Here is a 24,413-nt window from a genome sequence, read left to right on the forward strand (position 1 = left end):
TCACTTACAAACCCCCCATCAATATCAAGTGATCAAATCCCATTAAGGAACTGCTTAATATAAACTCAACACTGATGGTTCTTGCCTAGGTAATCCTGACCAGGGTGGGGTTGAAGGGGTTATCAGGAATAGAAGTGGTGGTTCGTTGATGGGGTTTGCCAAGGGCTCACTTGCCTTTGACTAACAATAACCACATAGAGCTATTAGCTCTCAATGAAGAGCTAAAAGTTTTGAACAGTGGAAATTAACATTGATTCAATGCCTTGGCTAAGTCTAGGGTGCAGTCATCAGACATGCTAGAGACAATCTTTTTTTGTAGTTTCATCAGTGTGTGTCTATGCATCAGTTTGGACAGATATAACATAAACTTATTTTAAAAAAAAAATAAAAATTAAGCTTTGTAATAAATTTCTTGATGGGAGACATCCCAACACTTCTGTTTTGAATCCTGACTAACTACAACCAGGAGTAACTTGTGAATAATTTTATTTTAATGTATGTCTGGTTTAAACCACCCCCACCCCTCCACCCCCCAAAAAATAGAAAAAGATTAATAAAAATATATCATAAAACTTAGTACTATTCCATTAATTTCCTGTTGTCACTCTCTTTGCTTTGCTTATCAAAGTAATCAATTTCATCCAACGATAAGAGTTAATTTGTGATTTATGAATTAGACGTATGTTATGTGTTAGAATTTAATCACAGACAAAAAGAATAGTATGAAGTTGAAGAAATATAACAAAATGATATATCGATTTTTGAACTGTGTTGATATTCGAAGATTTTTCATTTTTCGATCACGTGATTAATTATTTCTATAATTTGATCATTCTTATTATTTGACTATTTCTAATTTTAAGTAAGAAATTCATATTTTTGGTGAAAACTATCTTCGAACACACCCTAAATTATGATTGTCATCCATTATTCAAGTCAATAGTGGGAACAATCTAGAAAATAAGAGTATTTTAGATGGATGACCACTGTAAAAGTATATATATATATATTTTTTTAAGTGGAGTATTTTATCAAAAACAACATCTTTATTTTGTAAAAGTAGGAGTTCAAGTCTATACGTATACTATATTGTTTTCAAATACCACTTATAAATTTATACGGAATTTATTATTATTGCTATTATTATGTCTACATATATATTACATGACACAAGTTGCTAAAAGAGGGTCTTCATCAAGACCATGACAACATCAAGTACTCATCAACAAAAACAAAATCTCATTATGAAAAAAAATATTTTGCTTGATCCTTTTACTATAGTTGACTTGCCATTGTCATTTGTTTGCTTGTGTTTGGTTGGATTATAATGTATACAATCTTTTTCACTTTTTTCTTCTTCAACTAGATAGTCATTAATTGGTTCTATATTTAAGTCCTTTTCTTGGGTCAACTAATGTTATGGCTGAACCAACATGGATTGTGGTGTAGTGATGGGATTATTCCATTCTTAATCAGAGATTTTGGGTTCGAATAGTGGGTATGGACAAAATCTTGTTGGGAGTGCTACTCCAGAATAGGCCATGCAGTGCGCTATCCGAATTAATTGGGCTCCAATATAAATATCGAATACCGGATGAGAGACCAAAAAAAAAAAAGTTATGGCTGAAATTGTGATGAATGACCCTTTAATTGAACCTCACCGAAGGTCTTAGTCAAAATTAAATCTTGAAAATGACTGCCTATATAAACTAGATTTTGCAACTTGCTAGTCATTTTCTTGGACAAGTTTTTGGTTTTGACAATGAAAAGTAATGAATGGGTTGAGTGAAGAGAAAGGGAGTAAATTCATAAAGAGTTTTAATTAGTTATACTCTATAAAGGGCAGTTTAGTGTATTAAAACTATCGCTATGCGCAGTGTCCGGAAAATAATTTTTACATCATAACATATTAGTGGCAAATTTTATTCTAACAGCCACGCATATATTGGAACAAACTACGTCACTATAAATAATTTTTACATAATCAACAAATTAGTTGTAAATATTGTTCTAACGTCAGTGTAAATAATTTTTACATCAAAGTGGCAGATTTCGTTCACTAACTCAAAAGAACACCAAGTAGCATGTCATATATATAATTAAATTATGTTAATAGTGTAAAAATTAAATGCATTGCAATGTTGCAAGTTGGAGTTCCTTTTTGTACAATTATATAAAAATTAGGTGGGGTTTAAAAACTTTTTACTATACAGGTTTATATTTAGGGTGTTTAATTAAAGCTATAAAGCAAGCCTTATCTTTTCTAGTGCCAACAACCATAATCCCCTTTTTGGCTTTTTAATATCTTTTATGGTACAGAATTTCACATCAAAAAGTGAAAATTTTCGATGATTAATTCACTTTTAATCTTGTTTAGTGGGAGTTGAAAATGCATCAAAATTAATTCACTTCTTTATTTTTTTAATTAACTGAGCTGCACCGATATCAAAGAGAAACTGAGATGATGGGATGATTTGTCTAAATTTGGTTTTAAAGTGACAAAAAATTCCGTATGATATAAATTTTATAAAATAACTGCTATCAACACCCCCCTATATGACCCTCATGTTTAAACATGTGATCATAGCAACAAAATTAACCTTCTCAATTAGAAAAAAAGGCCCTTTTGAGCTCAGAGCCCAATGGGCCAGGAGCTGGGCCACAATTGACATTTTTGAGCCCATCAAAATGTTTATTAGAAAAATAACATAAACATAGTAATTTTACTTACCATATTTACATAAATTTTCACCCTTATAAAGTAACTACAAAAATTCAAACTAATTATGTGTCTTCATTGGATGTATCGGGACCTAATTATATATCTCAACAGACCCAAAATCAGAGAAAATATATCGGAAGCTAATTATGTATCTGGACAGACTCAAAATAGAGATTTTCAGTAATTATGCAAAAAACAGGATTTTTTTATAATTAAGCTCCAAACTGTCGGGATTTATGTTGTTTGCCCTTTATTATTATAGTTGGATTTGGCAGCCGGTTGTCATCTCTTGGATTTTTCTTTGAAAAATAGCTCTTTACAAAGAAAAAAAATGTATCTTCGTTGGATGTATCGGGAGAATAATATATCTCAACAGACTCTAAATCAGGATTTTCAGAAATTATGTGAATATCAAAATTTTCTGTAATTAAACTCCAAACTGTCGGGATTTATATTGTTTGCCCTTCATGATTATAGTAGGGTTTGGCAGCCCAGTTGTTATTTCTCGAGTTTGTGTTTGAAAAATATCTATTATTGTTAGGATTTTTGCCCTGATTTTCTTTACTATATTTAAGTTTTACTTTTTTTTAGAAGGAAAATAAAAGTTACCATAATTACTTTTACTTTTTCCTGAAAGAAAAATACAAAAAATTTCTATATTTGGCAAACCTCTTTCTTAGAGGAAAGGTTTTGGAACTCTATAAATAAATGACCCCCTTCTCATGCCATAACACAATAGCATCCAAAATGTAGTTATTAAAGAGTCTTTGTTTAGGGGGAGATTTCTCCAATAGGTTTTATGTTTTTTCAATATTAGTTTTTGATATGTAGGTCGTTTGACCAAACAATATTAATAATATATTTTTAGCATTGTTTTTTTTTGTCGTCTGATTTATCGTCTCATGATTTAAGAATTAAAAGCATCTGCATGACGCCCTCTCAATTTCGAACCCAACAATTATCATAGAGTTTCAAGTTAAAGAATTAAAAGAAGGAAAAATTTCAGAAATGACAACTATAGAGCCTTAATTGTAAGTTTTATAGCAACCCTTTCAAAATTACAAAACATAGCAATATGTATTTTGTATTTGATTAAACTGTTGCTAGTTAAATACATATACAACTAAAGATTTTGTTCCTAATTTAACTCCAATCTGTTTCAGTTTAATATGGGGAAAACGGTTCCTTAATTTAAGAAACATTTAATTTGACAGATTTCTTAACCTTTTACAGATATCTTTTCCTTTAATGACACTATTTTAACCACAATCATTATTTTACAGCAACATAATTCAAAATTCAAAAACGTTTTTCATAATCTGCAACTCATATCAATTTTTAAAAAAAAAACGACTGCTTCCAAAATTTATGTGCATCATCTAATGCTTTGAGATGAGTTTGATAAGACAACGCTGCAAATACAGGTATCAATAAACAAATATGATTTTGTTTGTGAATTTCGAACTATATTTGTGAAAATCGCAGAAAAATCGTAACAACAATGGTTTGATCAGTTCTCGAACAAAGTGGTTTGATCGATAATTTTTTTTTACAAATTAGAGTTTTCCATCACGTTATGTGGTTGAATATTGATGTACAATTGTTACAGTTTATTTTGTAGTTTTTTCCATTTCAATTAAACAATTTGTTTTTGTTGGATTTCGTTTCAAAGTTTTGTATATACAAATAAGTTATTGTTCAAAGGGTTTGAATATTGTAGACCTGTAATAATCGTTGATGCAAGTCATCTCAGAAAATTGTATACTGGTACTCTTGTAACTGCTTATATCATGGATGGAACCATAAGTCCTTCTTATATATGCATTTAACATTACATATACTGCCAGCTATATGTATTAAAATACATATGCAGTCTGTTTATGTGATCACTGGTAGTTACTTTTATGTATTTCAATTTACATATGCTACCAGCTATCTGTATTTAACAAATACATATGCACTCTGTTTTAAGTGTTTGACTGCATTTTTTTTTTTTAAATATGAAGGTCATATATTTCTAAAAATACATATTGAGACATGCAATATACATATGCAGAGTTGGTAAAATACAATTGCCAAACTGGAACAATTACAAATGTCAAATGAATAATTGTTATTTTAATTTTAATTTTATTTTAATAATTTCAAGTTATATCAGACTCAAAGTATGTCTATACAGTACACGACAAGGATAAATATTTTATTATTTGCCTAAAGAAAAAAAATTCTTGCCATGCATTCCAATAGTACGAGATACCGTGTGTGCATGCTTATGAAGTACTTGATAGCAAGAATTTTCGAAAGGGATCATATTACTCTGGCCTATACAAATAAAAAACTGTGTCAAGAACGTATGATCTTCCCATTTATCCTATACCACACAAAGATGATTGAGTGATTCCACAGGAGATATTGGAGGATATAGTTTTGCCCCTAAAATACAAGCGACCCCCTGGAAGATCTGCAAAGAAGGATCGTGGAAAGTCGAAAAGATATATGTTCGAGAAGAAAAATAAAAATTATTGTAGTTCATGTGGATTTAAAGGTCACAATTAGTGTTCATGTAGAAAATATAATAAATGATAAGTTTACAGATGTATTTAGTTCATAAGCAATTGTTTTTTTTCATTGATTATTTTATGATTCTAAATTTTGATACAAACTTTTGATGATGTTGACTTTTTTGTAGTTAAATTGTTGCAAATGTTATCATCATGAATATATTTTATAAAACATATATCATTATTTATTTATACGTAAAAGAGTGTACACCATACAAGTCAATTTTTTGGTATGAAAAATACATATGAGATTCTAATAAAAACGTATACCGATCTATAAAAATTAAAATAAGTTAACATATATTTATGTAATAAATAAAAATAATTAAAAATACATTTAATGATTTATCAATTACTTAATCAGAATTTAAAATTCATTTTTTTAAAAGAAAACATATGCAATAATCATAAATAAATATGCATTATTCATAGATATATACGAATAACTATGTATGTATAAATCATAAATATATATGCTTCATAAAAATACATAGACTTATGCAAAACAATACAATAACTTTGTATTATTCGAAAGTATATGTGCATAACTGAAAAAAATATATATGCATTACTAAAAATACATATGCATTACCAAAAAATACATATTCCTACAATGAAAAATATCGTATGCAACCTCAACTTACCTTATATGTATTACAAAAAAATACATATGCATACAATGAAAAATACAAATATACCATTAAAAAATACATATGATGACTGAAACATATATATTCATTACCGAAAATTATACTTAAAACTGAAATCACATATTCATACCAAAATATGCGTAACAATAACATAAAGTAAGATCGAACAATTCTATTTTAGTAGCATAACGATCAAAAATCTAACAACCACATAAGAAAATATTAAGATATCATCTTTCAACTATATCTTAGTCCTCCTAAAGTTCAATGTTGCCAAATACAACAAATACAAATAAACTTCAAATATCATGCACTTCAGTATCTTCTATTAGCCCAATATCCCTAAGAGGCCTCATTGGTGCTTCATCGTCACTTTCAGCCTTCTCATCTTCTTTCCTCGAAGCATAAATTCACAACATTAAAATATATCTCATGCGAAGAAGATCTAGATCAAAGTCAATATTTTAAACATAGTCACCATAAGTAAGACACTCAGCATATGTCACCATATATAAAAACTTAGAACAAACAAATACAAAATACATATCTAACCCGTAGCAAATGCATTACATATAATTACAACATACAAAATACATATGTTAAAAACAACAAATACATATCTCCACACTAAAATTCCATATCTTAACAATAACTCTCACATAAGCAGATAATTTATCAAATGTATATACAAAATACATTTATGACCATACAGTCCAAAAAAATTAAAATACAAATGCATAAAATTTTATGAATACATGAATAGTCCAAAATTAAAGTTACCAAGAAAAGAATACAACTGAACATCAACTACAAATCTTCTCAGTAACTAATACAAATATCCTACACATATCTTAAATACAAAATACATATTAAATATGTTATACATAACAAATACAAATCTTATCAGTACCAAACCTAAATACAAAATACATATCTTAAATATATAACAGATACATATCATCCCATTAGCAACTGCAATTTCATATCTTAACAAAACTCAAAACTACATACACACCTTATAAATTGTATAAATAAAATACATATATGAACATGTTGTTCAAAAATTATAAAATTTTACAAATAGAAAAATACCTCTTCCACTTTCTCTTCTTCAGATTCATAATCAAATAAAAAACAGGACTTGAAATTTGACTAGGTTCTCCTTTTTCATCCGACTTTCTCTTTTTCACCGATTTTTAAATTGTGGTGGATTTTGGGGATGAAGATTTTTTTAATGCATTCCGTTTCATGATTTCCACAATCTTTTTCAGATCGTTACGTTGATTCGATCTCACCTCTACTTTGCTAACACCTCTCTTAGACTGAAAATTAGTAGAAATCAAGTTAATTTCTTCATCTTGTGTTAAACCAAGACTAAACGATGGTAGTTCATCGGACCTAAAATTCATCGGTGGAATCCCACTAACTGAACTACTACGATTTGTATGTACTGACATTATCGCGTAACTCCAAAAATTTCAAACCGCAAAAAAAAATAAAAAAATCACAGAAGAAGATTGAAAAATGCCAAAATTATTTTACAAAAAAGAAGCTATATGATAAAAAAAATAACATGCATTAACTGTAAAATCATCTTCCCTTAATTATTGGGGAACAATTTTATCCAAAATTAGAGAGCAAATTGCGATTTTGAAAAAAAAAATGTTAGAATGGAGGAAACTAAAATAGGTAAATTATTTGAAAATAGGATAAATTGCTTGAAAATAGGTAAAGAAAAAGTAATTGGAGGAATCCAAAAATAGGTAAATTGCTTGAAAATAGGGTAAATTGCTTGAAAATAGGTAAAAGAAAAACAAGTGGTAGAATTCACGTGCTTTAACTCTAGAAAAGTCAAAATATTGCTGTTTTGACATAAGTTGTAATTTTGAGAAAGTGTTGTTATTAATTGTAATTAATATCTTAAAGGTTGCTGGTTTCTGTAATTTATCCTTAAAAGAAATAGCTCTCCGCACAACTGATTAAACTAAAATTAGCCGTTGCAGATGTATAGTTTGTGTATGATACATGTATGATCGTGTATAACTATAATCTACATATACCAGCTAGAAAAAGTAAACAGTAAATCTGGCCATATTCCACAGGTAAAATCCCATGACAATATTCTGAAGTTTCACAGATAGAAAATGTGCTATATGTACTAGATAAGATTTGTCTTTATATCAGTGAAAGTTTATCACAAAGTTTAAGCATACTCATCAATTTTACATAATTTGTAGAAAAATCTTCGGACCATTTGGTTCAGTTTGAGCTAATGTAAACAACAACAATATAGCCGGTGTAATCCCACAAGTGGGGTCTGAAGAGGGGATGTTTATATTGACAATATTACATTTCAGTAACAAGAATTAACAAGATTTGCTAATAACTATTGGGAGTAACCTCAGAAAAAAAAAAATTGGCTTCATCCCTTGCTAACTTTTAAGGTAATTCAACAGGTTCAATTCTCCATATGTCTCTGGCATATTGATGAATTGTTCGATCACTGCTAAACTTGGACGATCCAGCTGTGTTTAAGATCGACATTTTGGTCCATTTCTGCATTCATTTCAGAGAAATATAGATGCTTTAGAAACAATACCAAATGCTACACGAGTTTCTCTTCATGCTTGTATGAGTGATATAAAGGAATTTCCTTCCTCGTCATAGGCATAATGTCGCGAAAATATAAGCATGATTGTATCCTAATGCAATGCTAATCATATAATAGGATACTATTATGATTATAAGTTTGCTTGGCCAACTGTTCTGCGCGACTAATATGAAACAGAGAATTATGCAATGAGAATGTGTATACCTTCTGGTCTCGATATGCTTCATCAACCAGATCTTGGCACTCTATATAATCAGGGAAATCCTTTCCTACAAGAAAATAGTCAGCACGGCCATAACCTTCGTTCCCTTCCAAGGATCCCATGAGTTCTTCGTAGTTGTAGGGGCCAAAAACGCCTGTCCTAACAAATGCCTTTACTTCTTCAAATCTAGGGTCCGGGACAAACTACATGAAGAAAACATAAGGTAAAATGCACTTCGTCAATAAGGATACTTCAGCTTCACTTGAAAATATATATTGTGCAACATAATCTGTAGATAAAGAATGAAAAATTATGCTTAACCTCACCTTTCCCTCGGCTCTATCCTTACGTAGGCCAGCAATTTCATGAGCCTGAGCACCGAAAAGGAAAAAATTGTCCTCTCCAACTTCCTCTCTTATTTCAACATTGGCACCATCTAACGTCCCAATGAGGAGGCAGCCATTCATTGAAAATTTCATGTTGCTGGTTCCACTAGCCTCCATACCGGCAGTACTGTTGAAACAATATCAAGATATCAGACATTGCGTGGCATGTTAGCTCAACACAAAATAGTTACTTCATGCAAAGAATTGTACTATAAGTTAATAGGTATGTAGTGGTCAAGTTGTTATGAAACATAAGACCCAGATACATCAAACAAATTTAGATGTGCAATTGCAGCTTTTTTCGCTAAGTTCTTAAGTATTTAAACCATACTATTCTACAATGATATTAAATTGTATTCAAATTTGGAAGTGTAAAGCATGTATGCAAATTGTTGTATTTACCAAACCAAAAAAGTGTAGGTAAGTTAGTAACACACTGAGATATGCATCTGGTGCAATGCTCCTATATTTTCAGAAAAAGAAAAATGAAACGAAAATGCATCAGAATTCACAAAGCGAAATCTTCTGAAGGTATAGGAATGCTCATTATGAAGTATAGACGACAAATGTACGATTGGACAAAGAGTAACGAAAAGTTTAACATAGTCTCAAATCTTCAGTATATTCAAACTTTCGACCATTAAACTTGAGATGCAATGGAAATATACATATAGACTAGCGGAATTAAGTACCTAATATGCTGCGATAGCTCACTACCAGGAATTAGAACTTCTGCTACACTGACGTTGTAATCAGGCACAAAGACAACCTGACATGAGAGCCAATAAATTCTCAAATCAAGTATTTCTAGAATTGCAGATGTACATAAGCATAGAAGTACTACAGCGGCATTCTATATTTTGCTAAAAGATTAGCACACTTAAATTAATTGAAAGGCTGCAAAATTTTATGGCATTTATAGTTAACTAATGTAAAATTGTTGGTAAGATCTTTGAAAAACTTTAAGCATTCATCGGTTTTGACCCGTTCAAATCATACCTTCAAAAGATCACCAATCTCAGAATCATGGTTCACTGTTGCCGCCACATCAGTGATAAATTTTACAATCCTCTTGGCCTGGACATATGTAGCAAATGCTTTCCCTCCGAATAAGCAAACTCGAGGGACAAAATTCTCTTTTCTCTCTTCAGGGCTCATTTCCTTCATCTTCTTATAGCGATAAACAATTCCGAATATATTTAATAGCTGCCGCTTATACTCATGGATACGCTTGATCTGGAAATAGAGAAGCATGGCCATATAAGAATAGAGGAAGAAAGTGCCACGGAGATTCAACATTTAGTCATGAAGGAATCAAAACAATGAAAGTAAAATTGTTGAGAAAGAAAACATATTGTTTTCACCTGCACATCGAACATTGCATCAGGACTGACCACGTATCCAGTTGTTTCTTTAATGAGAGAAACAATCTTCATTTTGTTATTTCTTTTTGCCTTCCTCCACTCAGACTGGAGTTCTTCATTATCAGCAAACTGTTGACAGTTAAAAGCCTGAAGTTAGTATATAGTTCTTTCATGTAAATTCAGCTTAAGTAAAAGGACAGCCCGGTGCACTAAGCTCCTGCTATGCGCATGGTCTGGGAAGAGCCGAATCACAAGGGTCTATTGTAGGAGCCTTACCCTGCATCTGCAAGAGGCTGTTTCTATAAATCGAACCCGTGACCTCCTGGTCACATGGCAGAAACTATACAAGTTGCACAAAGGCTCCTCTTCAAATTTAATATAAGTGGATACACAAATATAGGGTGTCATTTGTCAATTGTTTTGAGATAGATAATACTTCACTTGAGAGAAAAAAGAATAGAGTTAATTCTCATTTTAGTGGATCCACACTTACTTGCAATAATTGTGCCACAATCTAGGCATTTTTGTGGTCTTGACCATCATATGATACCTCCACAAAGGTAAGGGTTAGTCAACAGGTGCGTCTTGGATTCTCCAAAAGTAGTGTATTTTGAAGAATCTAACACAATTGCAACATCGAAAGTGAAGAGTCCCCACAACTTAGAGGGTAAGGTCTGCGCGCACCCTACCTCCCCAGACCCCACTGTGGGATGACATTGGGTCTGTTGTTGTTGACTGTCATATGATAGATACCAAATGTAGGCCTTATTACGTAAGTCCTGTTTGAACTGGGCAGAATTTAACTTTCTGCTGAATGATGTAGCATTTTGCGACTAAGTTCTTTCTCGTCTCTTTCCAGTTAGAAGAATCGACTTCTCACTGCTGTAGCATTTGACTAAAGGTTTAGCATTAGCTTAGGTAACTGGCTAGCTGCTAAACCTATGCTTACATTACGGAACTACAAAAAAAGATTCAATTGACTAGCTTTATAAGACAGCTTTTGTATTGATCAGTTCATGACCTTTACTTGCTCATACATTTCACATGTTCTTATGATGTTTACAACAATCTCTTTCCACAAAGAAGGACCAAAAGACAGAAGAAAACGAAAAATCCATGCTGAACATGATCATTCAAAAAGCTGTCGATGACTGTTACGAATAAATAAGATCACAAGTCAGATACAACTTCTTACCTTTCTAAGCTCTGCCAATTTTTCAGTGTTTACTAACCAAGCATCGGATCCCGTCCACTTGGTTATAATTTCACTCAACTCTGGGTTACAGAAACTTAGCCATCTTCGTGGTGTCACACCATTTGTCTTGTTTTGGAATTTCTCTGGCCATAACTGTCAAGAAACAAAGTGTTTCGATCAGTCAAACGATTCAAAACAGCATTGAAGAGGAGAACTGAAAATGATATCGGCAACTTCTAGCCGTGTGATACAGGAATATAGAAAGTGGCAAGTGCGAAATCTTTATAATCTTCATACCTCGTAAAATTCATTGAAAACTTCCTTTTTAACAATTTCACTATGAATCTCAGCAACACCGTTCACTGCATGCCCACTGACTACACAAAGATTTGCCATGTGAACAACCTGTGGTCTATTTGGATGTGGCCCAAATATCCGTTTTATTTTTGCTTGAGGATCCTCAACCTTCACCTTCTTAACCTTTGTTTCCTCCTCTTCCTTCGTAGTTTCTACTTTTACCGCCTCAGTTTCCTCATCCTTACCTTCTTCGTCTTGTTGTTCCTCTTCTTCTTGTTTTTCTGCTTTATCCACATCAACGGTATTTTCCGTGGATTTTATAAGCAACTCCAAAACAGAACTTGGTATTTCAACATTATCCAGAATCCTCATTTGGTTTAGCTTTTCTTGCAACAAGTCAAGATCTTCAGTACCGTATTCAGCAAGTATAGTATGCAAGAGCTGCAATAGCATCCACTTCAATTCAATTTAGAGATCAAGAATCTAGCTAAAGTAGTATGCCGAGCAGCAACAAATTCGCCCTTAAGAGGTGGTGTCATATATATAATATCTACGGTTCAAAATATAAAATCAACTCAATCCTAGAAGTGAAATAAAGTTTCAACTTTTACCTCCTCATCTATCATTGCAATGATCTCCACGTGCCGAGGAAGCAGTTCCCTAAGAAGTGTGAAGCTCCATTTCTCCAGAGCCTCGGGTAGAACAGTGTGGTTAGTGTATGCCACCGTTCTGGAAAAGATATAACAGTGTCACAGGAGTAAAGCTACTGAAATTACATGAATAAACAACGGCGAATCATCTATGCTCATATCTTAAAACTACTTGCTAGAAAAACCGGACATTGGCAGGGTGGAGTAGTACCAAATCGGTGAAGACAATATCAAACTGATTATTCGTATTAGGCCAAGTGCCGGTAATTGAAGCAAAGATGAAGCAATCTAACAACAATATCAAACTGATTATTCTGCTAAAAAGCATTTATCAGATGAAATAAGGAAAAAAAAGAACCTTTGAGTAATTTCCCATGCCTGCTTCCAGCTCAAACCTTTAACATCCATCAATATCCTTAAAAGTTCCGGTATGCAAAGTGTAGGATGAGTATCATTCATCTGTACTGCAACTTTTTCTGGGAACTGATCCCAGTTCACTGCATTCCCTGATCTCTTCTCGAACCGTGCAATAATGTCCTGAAGAGACGCAGAACATAGTGTGTATTGTTGCTTTAACCTAAGCGTCTTTCCCTCAAGTGACTCGTCACCTGGATATAAGATATAGCAAATCTGATCCAAAACACAACGAGACACAACGTTAGGGGATTCTCTTCTTGTGGTGAATAGCCTGAATTTTGCAGTAAATCCACAGCATTCATGCTTCGGAACAGTGTGGTATTAATACGACAAAAAACGCTAGTAAAGAAAGATATCATTTAGTAATTTCTCAATTAAGGTAAAGCAAAAAGTACACCTTTTCAGCCTTTTTCTGAGCCTCATATGCTTTAGCATGGTTTCCGTCATTAAAAGCACGTAGATCAAAAGCTTCTGCACCTAGCTTTGTTGACCACAGTCGAAGGTTGATCGTTGTTTTTGTTTTATATCCTGGTATTGGGACATCATAGGCAACAGCAGTTATATCTTCTCCGCCAACCCATTCCTTCCTCCTGTCAGCTCCTTCAATGACCTTCCCGTAGAATTTTACAGGATATGAAATATCATTCCTAACAATTTCCCATGGATTTCCCATCTGAGAATATAATAGTCTTTATCACTTCAGAGCATAGCAAAGAACATATAAAAAGCTATTGAAATATAAGAAAACCTGCAGTTAGTAGTATCAAGATCCCCGAACAATCTAAGTAAGTGTTTGAAATTTTCACAAGCACGAAAGATCACCATTTCATACCTCAAGCCAATTTTCAGCAACTTCCTCCTGTCCATCTTTTGTAATAAGCTGTTTGAAAAGGCCATATCGGTATCTAAGTCCATAACCCCATGCAGGGTAGTTTAACGTCGCCATTGAGTCTAGAAAGCAAGAAGCAAGTCTTCCTAAACCTCCATTCCCTAAAGCTGCATCTGGTTCCTGTCAGTCATTACACTAACCAGCTTAAGCTAATTACAATAGACTACTATACACATCAATGGTGATTTTTATATCGAACATCAAATGACATAATTACCATGAGATAGACCTAAGTGGAATGTACACATCCTCTATGTGACTATATGACAATGTCGGAACAGCGGTGATGAGAGTCGGATAGTTTGACTACGTTGATGTGTTATTAGATCATTTTGGAAAAGCATATCAATCACGTACTTGTGCAGTAAATGAAGCTACATTTCTCATTTTAAAGCAGATTTAAGTGTCGATAATAGTCAAATAGATCTGTACCAACACAGGAAAAATATTCAATTCAACAGAAACTACTTATAGTGGCTAACCGTCATTTCTGCAGACGCCATACCTGCCTGGCTACATCTTCTAAACTGTATCCAAGCTTAGTTAAAGCATCTGCATAAGGTCCTGTTAGTCCCAAGTTTCCAATTGCGTTAAGTAAAGCTCTTCCCTGCAAGCACCAAAAGCATATTAAAGCAACTCACTCCAGTGAACAAGAACAACCATTGTAGTTATACACCAAATAAACGGGAAGCCTAATCTAACCTGAAGGAACTCCATAGACAAGTAATACGCCTGCTTTACGTTCATCTTTTCATAAAAATCGTATGTGGTATTCCAATTCATAATGAGCATATCTCGAACACTCTCTGCCGTTGCATAGTATGCCTTGGGAAGTTCAAACTTCTCAGGAGAGAATGACGGAGTGAACTCTGCATGATACTTTATACTTGATAAAACAGACGTGGAGTCGGGCTGAAAAACATCCATTGTGAATCCTGAAAATACCGAAAACAACTCACTCAGCAATTCCAACTCAACACCTTACTATGTTAATAGCCACGAAATAGCGAGAACACCACTGTATTCGATTTTTTCAAATTCCACCATTCTAAACAAACACACAGTTCAGCTCACGAGAGAGTGAGATTCAACTTAGAGTGATTCAATTCAAGATTTTGACACATTGAGGAAAATAAACACATCAATTACCTGGATTTTGATGAAAATTATTCGAAAACCATATAAAGGGACAACAATTTATTCCCTTCACCAATGCACGACTCTAACACACCCATATGTCCAAGCTTGACATCTGGAGCGTGGACGATACAAGATGGGATCCAATACTAGTTAAACAAATTAGGAATGGAGGTCTTGAGCTAAGGGTCTAAACTCTAAACAACCTCTCTACCTTTATAAGATAGAAGTAAGGTCCACGTACACCAGTGGCAGACCCAGGATTTAGGAATTGTGGGTGCACAGAAGGTTGGAACACACATATTAGCGTCCAAAGCTTTAAGGTTCTGTCCGTAACTAAAGTTACCCAGCTATCTTCTTGGCTTATTGAGTGCTTTTGTAAATTTTATACCAGATTTTATACATTTTTAATAAAACTATACCTAATTTGCGTCGAATTTAATGGGTGTCGGAGCACCAAAAGTTTGGCTATAGATCCGCCTTTGACGTACACAAACCCTCCTCAGACACCACTTGTAAGATTATACTGGATATGTTGTTGTTATCTAGATCCTAATACCATGTTAAATAAATAGACCTAGCACTTAAGTCAATCTCAAAAGCTAGTTAACGAGGTTAACATTTCCCCAAAACCATATAAAAATCAACTCATTTTCTAAACCAATGAAAGATTCTAACACACACAAACCCAAAACTTCAAAATTTTTACCCTCCCACAACTTTTTGGGGAACTGTTTAATACATTTAACACCACAGGATTAAACGGAGATTTGGTACATTCAACATAATTTTAATTTAATACAGCAAGATTCAAAAGTCTTTTTTAAACATCGTGTCAAGTCGAAAACCAGACAAACAAATTAAAACGGAGGAAATACCTTCATCAGAGGAAGAATCCTTAGTCTTGTGCTTTTGATCACTAGCAACATTGCTAACATAGAAACCTCTTCTTCTCAAATTGAACACTAAAACTCTTCTCCTACCCAACAAAACATTTGTGTTTTTATTGTTTCTAAAGCTAGAAATGCATGAAAGTGAGTTCAATCCAGAGACAACTGAAGTTGCCATGTCTCTGAACTAAACTTTCACAACTTTTTCAGATGCAAAATTAACCAAAATAATAGTTGTACATGTTGAAAATGATTAGTTCAACATGTGATTTGTCATTTTCTTTAGAAACAAAACATGTAGTACTGATACAATAATCTATTGATTTTGATATTTTTTGGGGAATGTGAGGCTAGTAGCATTCAGAATAATTGGGCATGTAGATATTTTTGTACTAGTTCACCCCTTCCAAAATATTTGTTACAATTTCATTTTCGAGAATCAAATGATCAGAATTTTATATAGTTTTTCAGCATATTGATTTCAGAAAAATAAAATTGAATCTAATAGTAATTTTTATACATTTTTTTGAATATCAAAATTTTAATTTTAAAATATTAAAATAATATAATGTAATTTAATTTTAAAATTAGTGAAATTGACTTTCGACAACCGAAATATGACAACTATGTAGTAATTTTGGCCCCTTATTAACAAATTATAAAATATAGCTATATTATGTATTTTTACATGAGATATACAGAATATATGTATTTGTGTATTTATAATATTTTTTACTTTTTTCGGAGGTAGTGGTATGGACTGCGTACATCTTACCCACCCCGAACCTCACTATGTGGAAATAAATTGGATTTGTTGATGTTGCTGTTGTGTATCTATACTCAAAATGTGTCATGTTAAAGTTTGATTGTTACCCTCTATTTGCTGGTAAAACTGTTAAACAAATAACCAAAACATAACGTATTTCCTAAGAATAATATCTACGAAAATATCTGAACTTTGACCGAATTATTAGTTGAACATACTGAACTTTACGGGGGTCCTATTACCCCATACTTTTTTTTTCATATTTTAATGGCATATATCTGTCACTTGGTCCATTGCGTGTTAGTCACGCGCATTAAGTGCATGAAATTTTTTTAAAATGTTATAAAATCCTTTTTTTTTTTTTTGCCAAATAGCTCCTTAATTTTCTATTTTTTAAAAGTTTTATATTTTTTATTTATTTTTTTCATTATTTCTGTTCTCTCTTCTTTCTTTCTTCCTTCTTTCTTTCTTCTCTTCGACAATGGAGTCTTCAACAATGGTTACTCCATTGTTGAATTGAAATTGAACCAACTAACAGAAAAAAAACAAAAAAGAAAATTCACCAAGAGAGGGAAAAAATTGTTCGGTGAAACTAGAAACAAATTTGAATAATTCTTGAAGAAAGTTTTCAATTTGAAACTTTGAATAATTTCAAATTCAAATTCAATTTCATACTTCAATTCAAATTCAATTTCCAGTTTCCAATTTCCAGTTTCATTGCGTTCAATGTGCCACCGGTTGTATTCAATAGTCGAAAAGTGAAATTTCAATTTGAATTTTCAGTTTTTTGAATTTGGAATTTAAAATTGACTTAATGGAATCATTTGGATTTTGATTTGTAGGAGGAATTTGAGTTGTGGAATCTTTAATATGATTATAATGGTGAAAAATGTTGAAAAGTGATAAAATAGAGAAGAAACAGCGCGTGTATCACACTTTCCGAAGTCGAAACTGGGTATAACTTTGCGGGGGCAATTAATTCCACTTTAAAAAAGTCCGGGGAAATTAATTCCACTTTAAAAAGTATAGGTGTGTAATAGGACCCCGCAAAGTTCAATATGTTCAACTGAAAATTTGGTTAAAGTTCCGATATTTTCGTAGGTATTATTCCTATTTCCTATATACATGGCGTAAAATAGCAAAATTTAGTTGATCGAATATTTAATGTTCTTAAGAAGTACTCCCTCCGTCTCATTTTACCCGTCCCAAATTGGGATGACACAGCTATTAAGAAAACAATGATTAGTGATGTAACTTTATCATTTTGCCCCTCTTAATTGTGTCTTGTTATTAGTTCCAATATTGATGGATGACTAATACCAAAGCATCATTTATATTCTTAATGGTTGTACTCTTAATGGTAATCCTCTTAAATAACATTTTTCAAGAATGCTAATAACAAGTACTAATCAATTACACTAAAGGTATAATTGGAAAAAAAAAATTATTTTATCTTGATAAGTAAAAAAGAATAAGTAAAATTGGACATCAAATTAGGAAATTCGAGACGGATAAAATGGAATGGAGGGATTGCTAAAATTAGAATTTATCAAAATTGAAAGACCATCAAAGGTTTATTTGAGCGGGTGATAACTGATAAGTAGCACTCCGTCCTTAATCAGGATATTAAATTCGAGTCCTAGAAATATAATCATTTTTGATAGAGCGTCTACACAAATATGCTTAAATATTAATTTTAGTCGGTTTCAAAAAGAATAATACTTTTATTTTATTTTTTAGCAATTCTTTAATTTTTACTTTTCACACGATATATTTAACACCACAGATCAAATGTCATTTTGATATATTTCACATAGATGTCTTCTTTACTTTCTTAAATTTCGTGTCAAGTTAAAATAAGTCAAACAAATTGAAACGGGAGAATAACGCGGGATTTTAAATTAAAAGTGACAAATAAGTTTGTCAATTAAGCGGAGAGCCTTCAAATTTAAAAAATTTAAAAATTAGGTAAAAGTGACAAAAAAAATTCAACTTTTTATTTTAATATTTTCGCTCCAACAACTATAAAAGTTGTCTCAACGACTATAGAAGTTGTGCCAACTGTCAAAGTTGTTCGACAGCAACTATGCGAAGTTGTTGGACAACTTTAATAGTTGTTGGGACAATTAATATAGTTCTTAAATAATTATGTCCAATTGTTTGAGCGATTTTATCTTTTTAACTTATTAATAATATTGTGACACCAATTGACACTTTTATTTAATTGAAACTTGATAGGTACTCCCATAACTGATTGTTTAAAAAACGGGTAAAATTCTGAATAACGGTCAAGAAAGTATAGAAGCACCTGATTTTCTGGGGAACCTTACATTTGTTTAACTCCATAATATTTGATCCATTGAAAACACAAATCTTTGTGTCCATTGTTTCTTCATTGTAATTGTACCCTTTGAAGAAGAAGAAGAAATTTCTGTAGCATTCAGTATTTCTTCTTCTTCCATTCTTCAATCATTTTCAGGTAATTCATTATTGAGGTTGTTAGAGTACTTTTGACGTGGAACATAAATTTATATGCCGTCGTCAAGAACTTGCAGAAATGTTAAGTGCGGCCGCGTACAATAGATCCCTGTGATCGGGCCCTTCCCCGGACCCTACACATAGCGGGTGCTTAGTTCACCGGGTTACCCTTTTTATATTATGAATTCATAACTTTGAAAATATGATGGATTAAATGTTAATTAAGCTAGCGTTTAGCCATAAACTTTGGATCAAATTTTAAAAAATTATCTTCAAATATTTGTTTGACCGTAAATTTTGTTACCTGATCTTCAGATACTATCAAGTTCGTAAAAACTAGCTCAGATCAGCTTTGGCGGAAATTTCACTTCTACTCACAAAACGTCAAAACTTTTCGAGTAAAATGCATGTGCATGCAAACACAGCTTCAACTTCCAAAAGTCAGCACTTCAAAAATTCAAATTTTCAAGTTTCATAATCTGCGTGGCCAAACAAGATATAAGTACCTTAAAGGATGATCGAATAAAACTTAAATTTTAGATCCATCTATGTATCTTGTTATAAATTTTGATGGATATTCTCATATGAATTCATATTTTGATAATCATTTCTGCATCAGTATTAGTATGTGCATTTCTTCTCATATTGGTCACATTGTAATTAATCTATGGATTCTACATTTTTTGGATGAAATTTTCTTGAATTTTGGGGACAACCTTTTACTCTTTTTTTTTTTCATTGATGGTGGCTTTTCAATTTGTTAGTTATGATGCATCTCTTTCTTCTCAAATGAATTTATATTTTGGTGATCACTTCTGCATCACCATCGTTCAAGTAGGAAAATGAAACAATTCATAGTTGAAGTGTGTTTTGATAAATAGTTGGTGATAGTTTAGGTATGAAACTCGAAAAACGGGGATATGTTAGGTGTATGTTTGGCCCTTTGCTCTTTTTCTTTTGATCTTGGTCATTTTGTTAATGAATTTTGTAAATGGTTCTCCACAAAAAGCAAAAGTTATAGCACAAATAATTAATTTCCTTCTGGCAGAAAACTGTTTTTGCCAATGCTTTAAAATAACATGTTGAACTATCAGCTTTTCAAATTATTCATTTGGCCAAAAGGGGTTGAGTAATAGTTGTTATCTCAGAAAATCACTTTCCTTCTTGATTTCGATATTCCGCAACAACGAAAGTGATTTGTGAGATTGTAACTATTAGTTGAGTATCATCTGAGAAATCAACTCTGTCAGAAAGCTATTGTTTATAGCTTGAAATCGAATAAAATTGTCCTGTTGTTCATCCCATACTTGTAGTTGTATTACTTTTGTAGTTTCTTGTCCTTCGGTTTTTGTTGCTATATGTGTTTCTTGTACGTCGACTATCATATTGCATTATTTGTAGTACTTTTCCTGTTACTATCTGTTGTTTCTCGTACTTCTATTATTTCTTTTTCTGAACTTCTTTGATTTGTTTTTATTGAGCCAAGGGTCTATCAGAAACAGTCGCGCGATCACTGAGCAAGTGGTTGTGGTTGTAACCAAATGTGAGCCTTTTATATAATCTTGAACTTGTTTACATTTCAGGTGATCCTATTAAGTACAAAAACTGATCTTTTAGAAAAAAAATCCCTTTAGTTTTCGAACAATGTTTGGCTTCAGAAAAAGTAAACAAGACTCCGCTACTACGAATACAACCCCTTCACATTCCGATGGAAAAACTAAACCTGGTCGGAGAACTTCCTCCGAGCCAGTTCTTGTCACACCAGGCGATGATTTTGGAACATCGTCATCATCAGGGACAAGGAACAATCACAAAAGCAAGACAGAGGATTTCGATAACATGTCTATGCAAGAATTAGAGGGATATGCAGTAGACCAAGCTAAGGAGACCACGAGCTCCGTGAATAATTGCTTGAAGATAGCTGAGGATATTAGACAGGAAGGTGCTCAGACCCTCGATACCTTGCATAAGCAAGGCGAGCAAATTAATCGTACTCATATGATGGCTGTTGATATGGACCGCGATTTGAGCAAGGTATTGATCATTTCAATTACTATTGCACTTCATTTTTCTTCAAGTGTTCGATTAATAGTTTATACTTACTTTATACCATCAAGTACTCTTAAGTTTAACTACAACAACAGGTAACTAATTCATAACAAGACTAATGTGGTAACTTGGAAAATAGAGTAAATAACACGTTGTAACATTTGGAAAGTAGCTTTATCTTGTTCAACTTATAAGTCTTTTGCATTCGTTCATGTTTCTTTAGTCGCAACGACTTCCTTTTACTTTATCTTCTATTTCTATACAAGTTCAATTTCTCAGTTCCTGTTTCTTAAAGCTTAGGGGTGTGATTTAGTTTGCTAACTTGCTTTGCTCATTCGATATGTTTATTATTTGGTATAACCGGAAGAAATAGTCCGTATGACATGACATAAAGTTGATTATAATGAACGTGTTTTCTGCATTTTAGGGGGAGAAGTTATTGAACAATCTTGGTGGCATGTTCGCTATGCCTTGGAAGGCAAAAAAAGGTCACGAAATTAAAGGGCCTCGAACTTCAAAAGGTTTCGTGTTATCCTCCATATCATGTTCATTCTTCTTTCTGTAATTACAATCGCGACTATGCCTCAAAAGTGTAAGCCATTTTTACTGACTTTCATCTTCTGCCTGGCTTTTGTAGACGACAATTATAATAAAGGGAAAGGTAGTGCAAAGGACAGGGAAAAATTAGGTTTATCTAATGGTAAAAAGGTGAAGTCAGCTTCTAGTACACCTCCTCCTGAATCGATGAACGCTATGCAGCAAGTTGAGGTACATTTTGTATACACACAAAATTCGTCTAGCTATTCGCGGCTTTAACTTATGTTATGTTCTTCCTATGTTAAACAACTACGTTTATGTTTAACCAGTTTGAGAAGGCGAAGCAAGATGATGCACTTTCGGATTTGAGCAACATATTAGGTGATCTAAAAGGCATGGCTGTTGACATGGGATCTGAACTTGACAAGTAAGTTTCATCAAACTTAACTACCATTATTACATGATGTTCTTCTTCCTTATTACTCTGTTGTTTCGTTTCATTTCTGAATATTTTCGACAAAATGTTAAAGAGGAAATGTGACTTACTGCTAATTACTTATGATGAGGGATAGGGCTAGAAATGAGATTATTTGAGATAAGGTGGGCGTGGCTTTGGTGGAAGACAAGATGCGGGAATTGAGGTTGAGAGGGTTTGGATATGCGATGAGGCGGAACACGGATGCCCCAATATGGAGATATGAGAGGCTTGCTATGAATGGTTTCAGACGGGGTAGAGGTAGGTCGAAGAAATATAGAAGGGAAGTGATTAGGCATGACATGTAGCAGTTACAGCTTACAGAGGACATGACCCTTGATAGGAAGTTGTGGAGGATATGGATTAGGGTAAAGGGTTAGTGGGTAGGTGTGCGTACTTATTAGTAGGGAGGAATGCTTTGTTTGGCGATTTTACCTGTAGTCTAAGTGTTTGAATGTGTCTTGTAGTTTCTTATTCGTGGTGTTTTGGGGATATTTGTGATTTTGGATAGGTAGTTCATAGTATTTCTCTGTGAGTGTCTTGTTTCTTCTATTATCAAGTGGTATGTTGCCATATTTTTGTTGTTTGTTTTTATGTTCTCTGCTGGGTATACTGTTATTTGTCATGAGCCGAGGGTCTATCGAAAACAGTCTCTCTACTTCATCTGAGGTAGTGGTATGGACTGCGCACACTTTACCCTCTCCAGACTCCACTTTAGGGAATACATTGGGTATGTTGTTGTTGTTACAGTATTCTGAAGTTAAAATGTGTTCCAAAAGGGAAGCCATGAAGTGATTGTCAACTTTCATCTGTGATACTGAACTAAATTATAGCTATCATACATGAAAATATGATATCCGTCAAGCTTTTAACTTATATACACTGACAATACAAAGAACTTAAACACTATTCAAATTTAAAATGCATGTTGTGTGTTTATTTTTTCGCGTAATTAATTTCACTTATTATCGACAGAACTACTTGTATCGCGTCATTTGCTTCTTCTTCTTCTTCGTTTTTTACTTACTAACACATGTTATTGAAATGTGAAAAATGCAGGCAAAACACAGCTATTGATGATCTTGATAAAGATGTGGAGGAATTAAACTCTCGAGTTAAAGGTGCAAATAGACGCGCACGTAAAATAGTTGGGAAGTGAAAGAGGACTATTGCTTCCTATGTTGCTCGAACTCTACAAATCTTTTGCTACACCCGTGTGGGATCATCCAAAATGCACTACTTTTGGAGGATACGAGTAGATGCTAAACCAGAATTTGTAGCCTATGGGTTTGGGATTCCAATTCTTTCAAGTTACTAGGTTCTAAACTAATAAAATTATGCACATTTAATATAAAGTTTGGACTAAAGCTACTGGGTTCAGCCGAACTCGCAAACTCTACACTAGCTCCGCCCCTGGATCTCACTCACCCGACTACATTTTTGAAGAGTCTGAGCATCATAACTTGCTTCAACCTCAGATTTATTTGAAACTTTTTCGCATTTGGCTTCAAGGTCTATTGGAAGTTTTGGTTGCTTTTTTTTTTTTTTTTTTTTTAACTTTTTTCAATTTTTTATCCTTAAGGTTACCTTTCTTTTTTTTTCTTTTAATTCCAAGTTTATTGAACAGTTCATTTGTGATAAAATAATCAAATAGGCCTTTTTGTGATTAATTTACTGATCATCAATCGATTCATTTTTATATGTTATTGATTCGATTTATCGATTATCAAATTGTAAATATGCTAAATAAGATAGCTGAATCAATATATTAGTTATCGACTATTGATAAATTGATTGACGGTTCTTAACAGTTCAATTATCGATATAACTGATAACGTTTTAGTTCTTGTTGGTTCCAAGATCTTGTTGGTTATCAGCTTAACACCAATAACCGAAATGATAAATCAGTATAAAAAGACATAAAATTGTTTGAAAATCATTCAATTGATAACTTAATACCAATAAGCTAATAATATTTTCTTCAATTTATTCCATCGATTAATCGAAATTCGGATACTTTCACCATCAAGGATTTTGATTATGCAAAAAGCTATATATCTTTCTCAGAAAAAGAAAATTATCAACAAATACATTTTAAAATAAAACAATTATAAACTATCATTATTTTACTAATTTC

The 24,413-nt window shown here is 32.8% G+C and overlaps 2 protein-coding genes across 3 annotated transcripts; one reads left to right on the forward strand and one right to left on the reverse strand.

Annotated features, from left to right (window-relative positions):
• Window positions 1–8,089: 8,089 nt before the first annotated feature.
• LOC107847630 (alpha-1,4 glucan phosphorylase L-2 isozyme, chloroplastic/amyloplastic) lies at window positions 8,090–16,431 on the reverse strand. Of its 2 annotated transcripts, XM_016692006.2 has the most exons (15): window positions 15,960–16,431; window positions 14,647–14,879; window positions 14,450–14,551; window positions 13,888–14,064; window positions 13,453–13,728; window positions 12,997–13,268; window positions 12,600–12,717; window positions 11,989–12,429; window positions 11,692–11,844; window positions 10,497–10,625; window positions 10,132–10,368; window positions 9,825–9,901; window positions 9,073–9,259; window positions 8,749–8,949; window positions 8,090–8,489 (listed from the first exon to the last, which is right to left on the reverse strand). In XM_016692006.2, the coding sequence occupies exons 1-15, from the start codon at window positions 16,147–16,149 to the stop codon at window positions 8,373–8,375; spliced, it is 2,910 nt and encodes a 969-aa protein (XP_016547492.2). In that variant the 5' UTR covers window positions 16,150–16,431; the 3' UTR covers window positions 8,090–8,372. The 2 variants fall into 2 exon arrangements, with proteins under 2 accessions (XP_016547492.2, XP_047255489.1); XM_047399533.1 differs by lacking the exons at window positions 14,647–14,879; window positions 15,960–16,431 and having other exon boundaries at window positions 14,427–14,551.
• Window positions 16,432–18,960: 2,529 nt separating this feature from the next.
• Window positions 18,961–23,977, forward strand: LOC107848719 (putative SNAP25 homologous protein SNAP30). Its single transcript, XM_016693485.2, has 6 exons — window positions 18,961–19,216; window positions 20,799–21,249; window positions 21,692–21,785; window positions 21,902–22,032; window positions 22,131–22,228; window positions 23,336–23,977. Exons 2-6 carry the CDS (start codon window positions 20,860–20,862, stop codon window positions 23,433–23,435), a joined length of 813 nt encoding a protein of 270 aa, XP_016548971.2. The 5' UTR covers window positions 18,961–19,216; window positions 20,799–20,859; the 3' UTR covers window positions 23,436–23,977.
• The last annotated feature ends 436 nt before the right edge of the window (window positions 23,978–24,413 follow it).

This window comes from Capsicum annuum, chromosome 11, assembly GCF_002878395.1.
Source record: "Capsicum annuum cultivar UCD-10X-F1 chromosome 11, UCD10Xv1.1, whole genome shotgun sequence".
Lineage (NCBI taxonomy): Eukaryota > Viridiplantae > Streptophyta > Magnoliopsida > Solanales > Solanaceae > Capsicum > Capsicum annuum.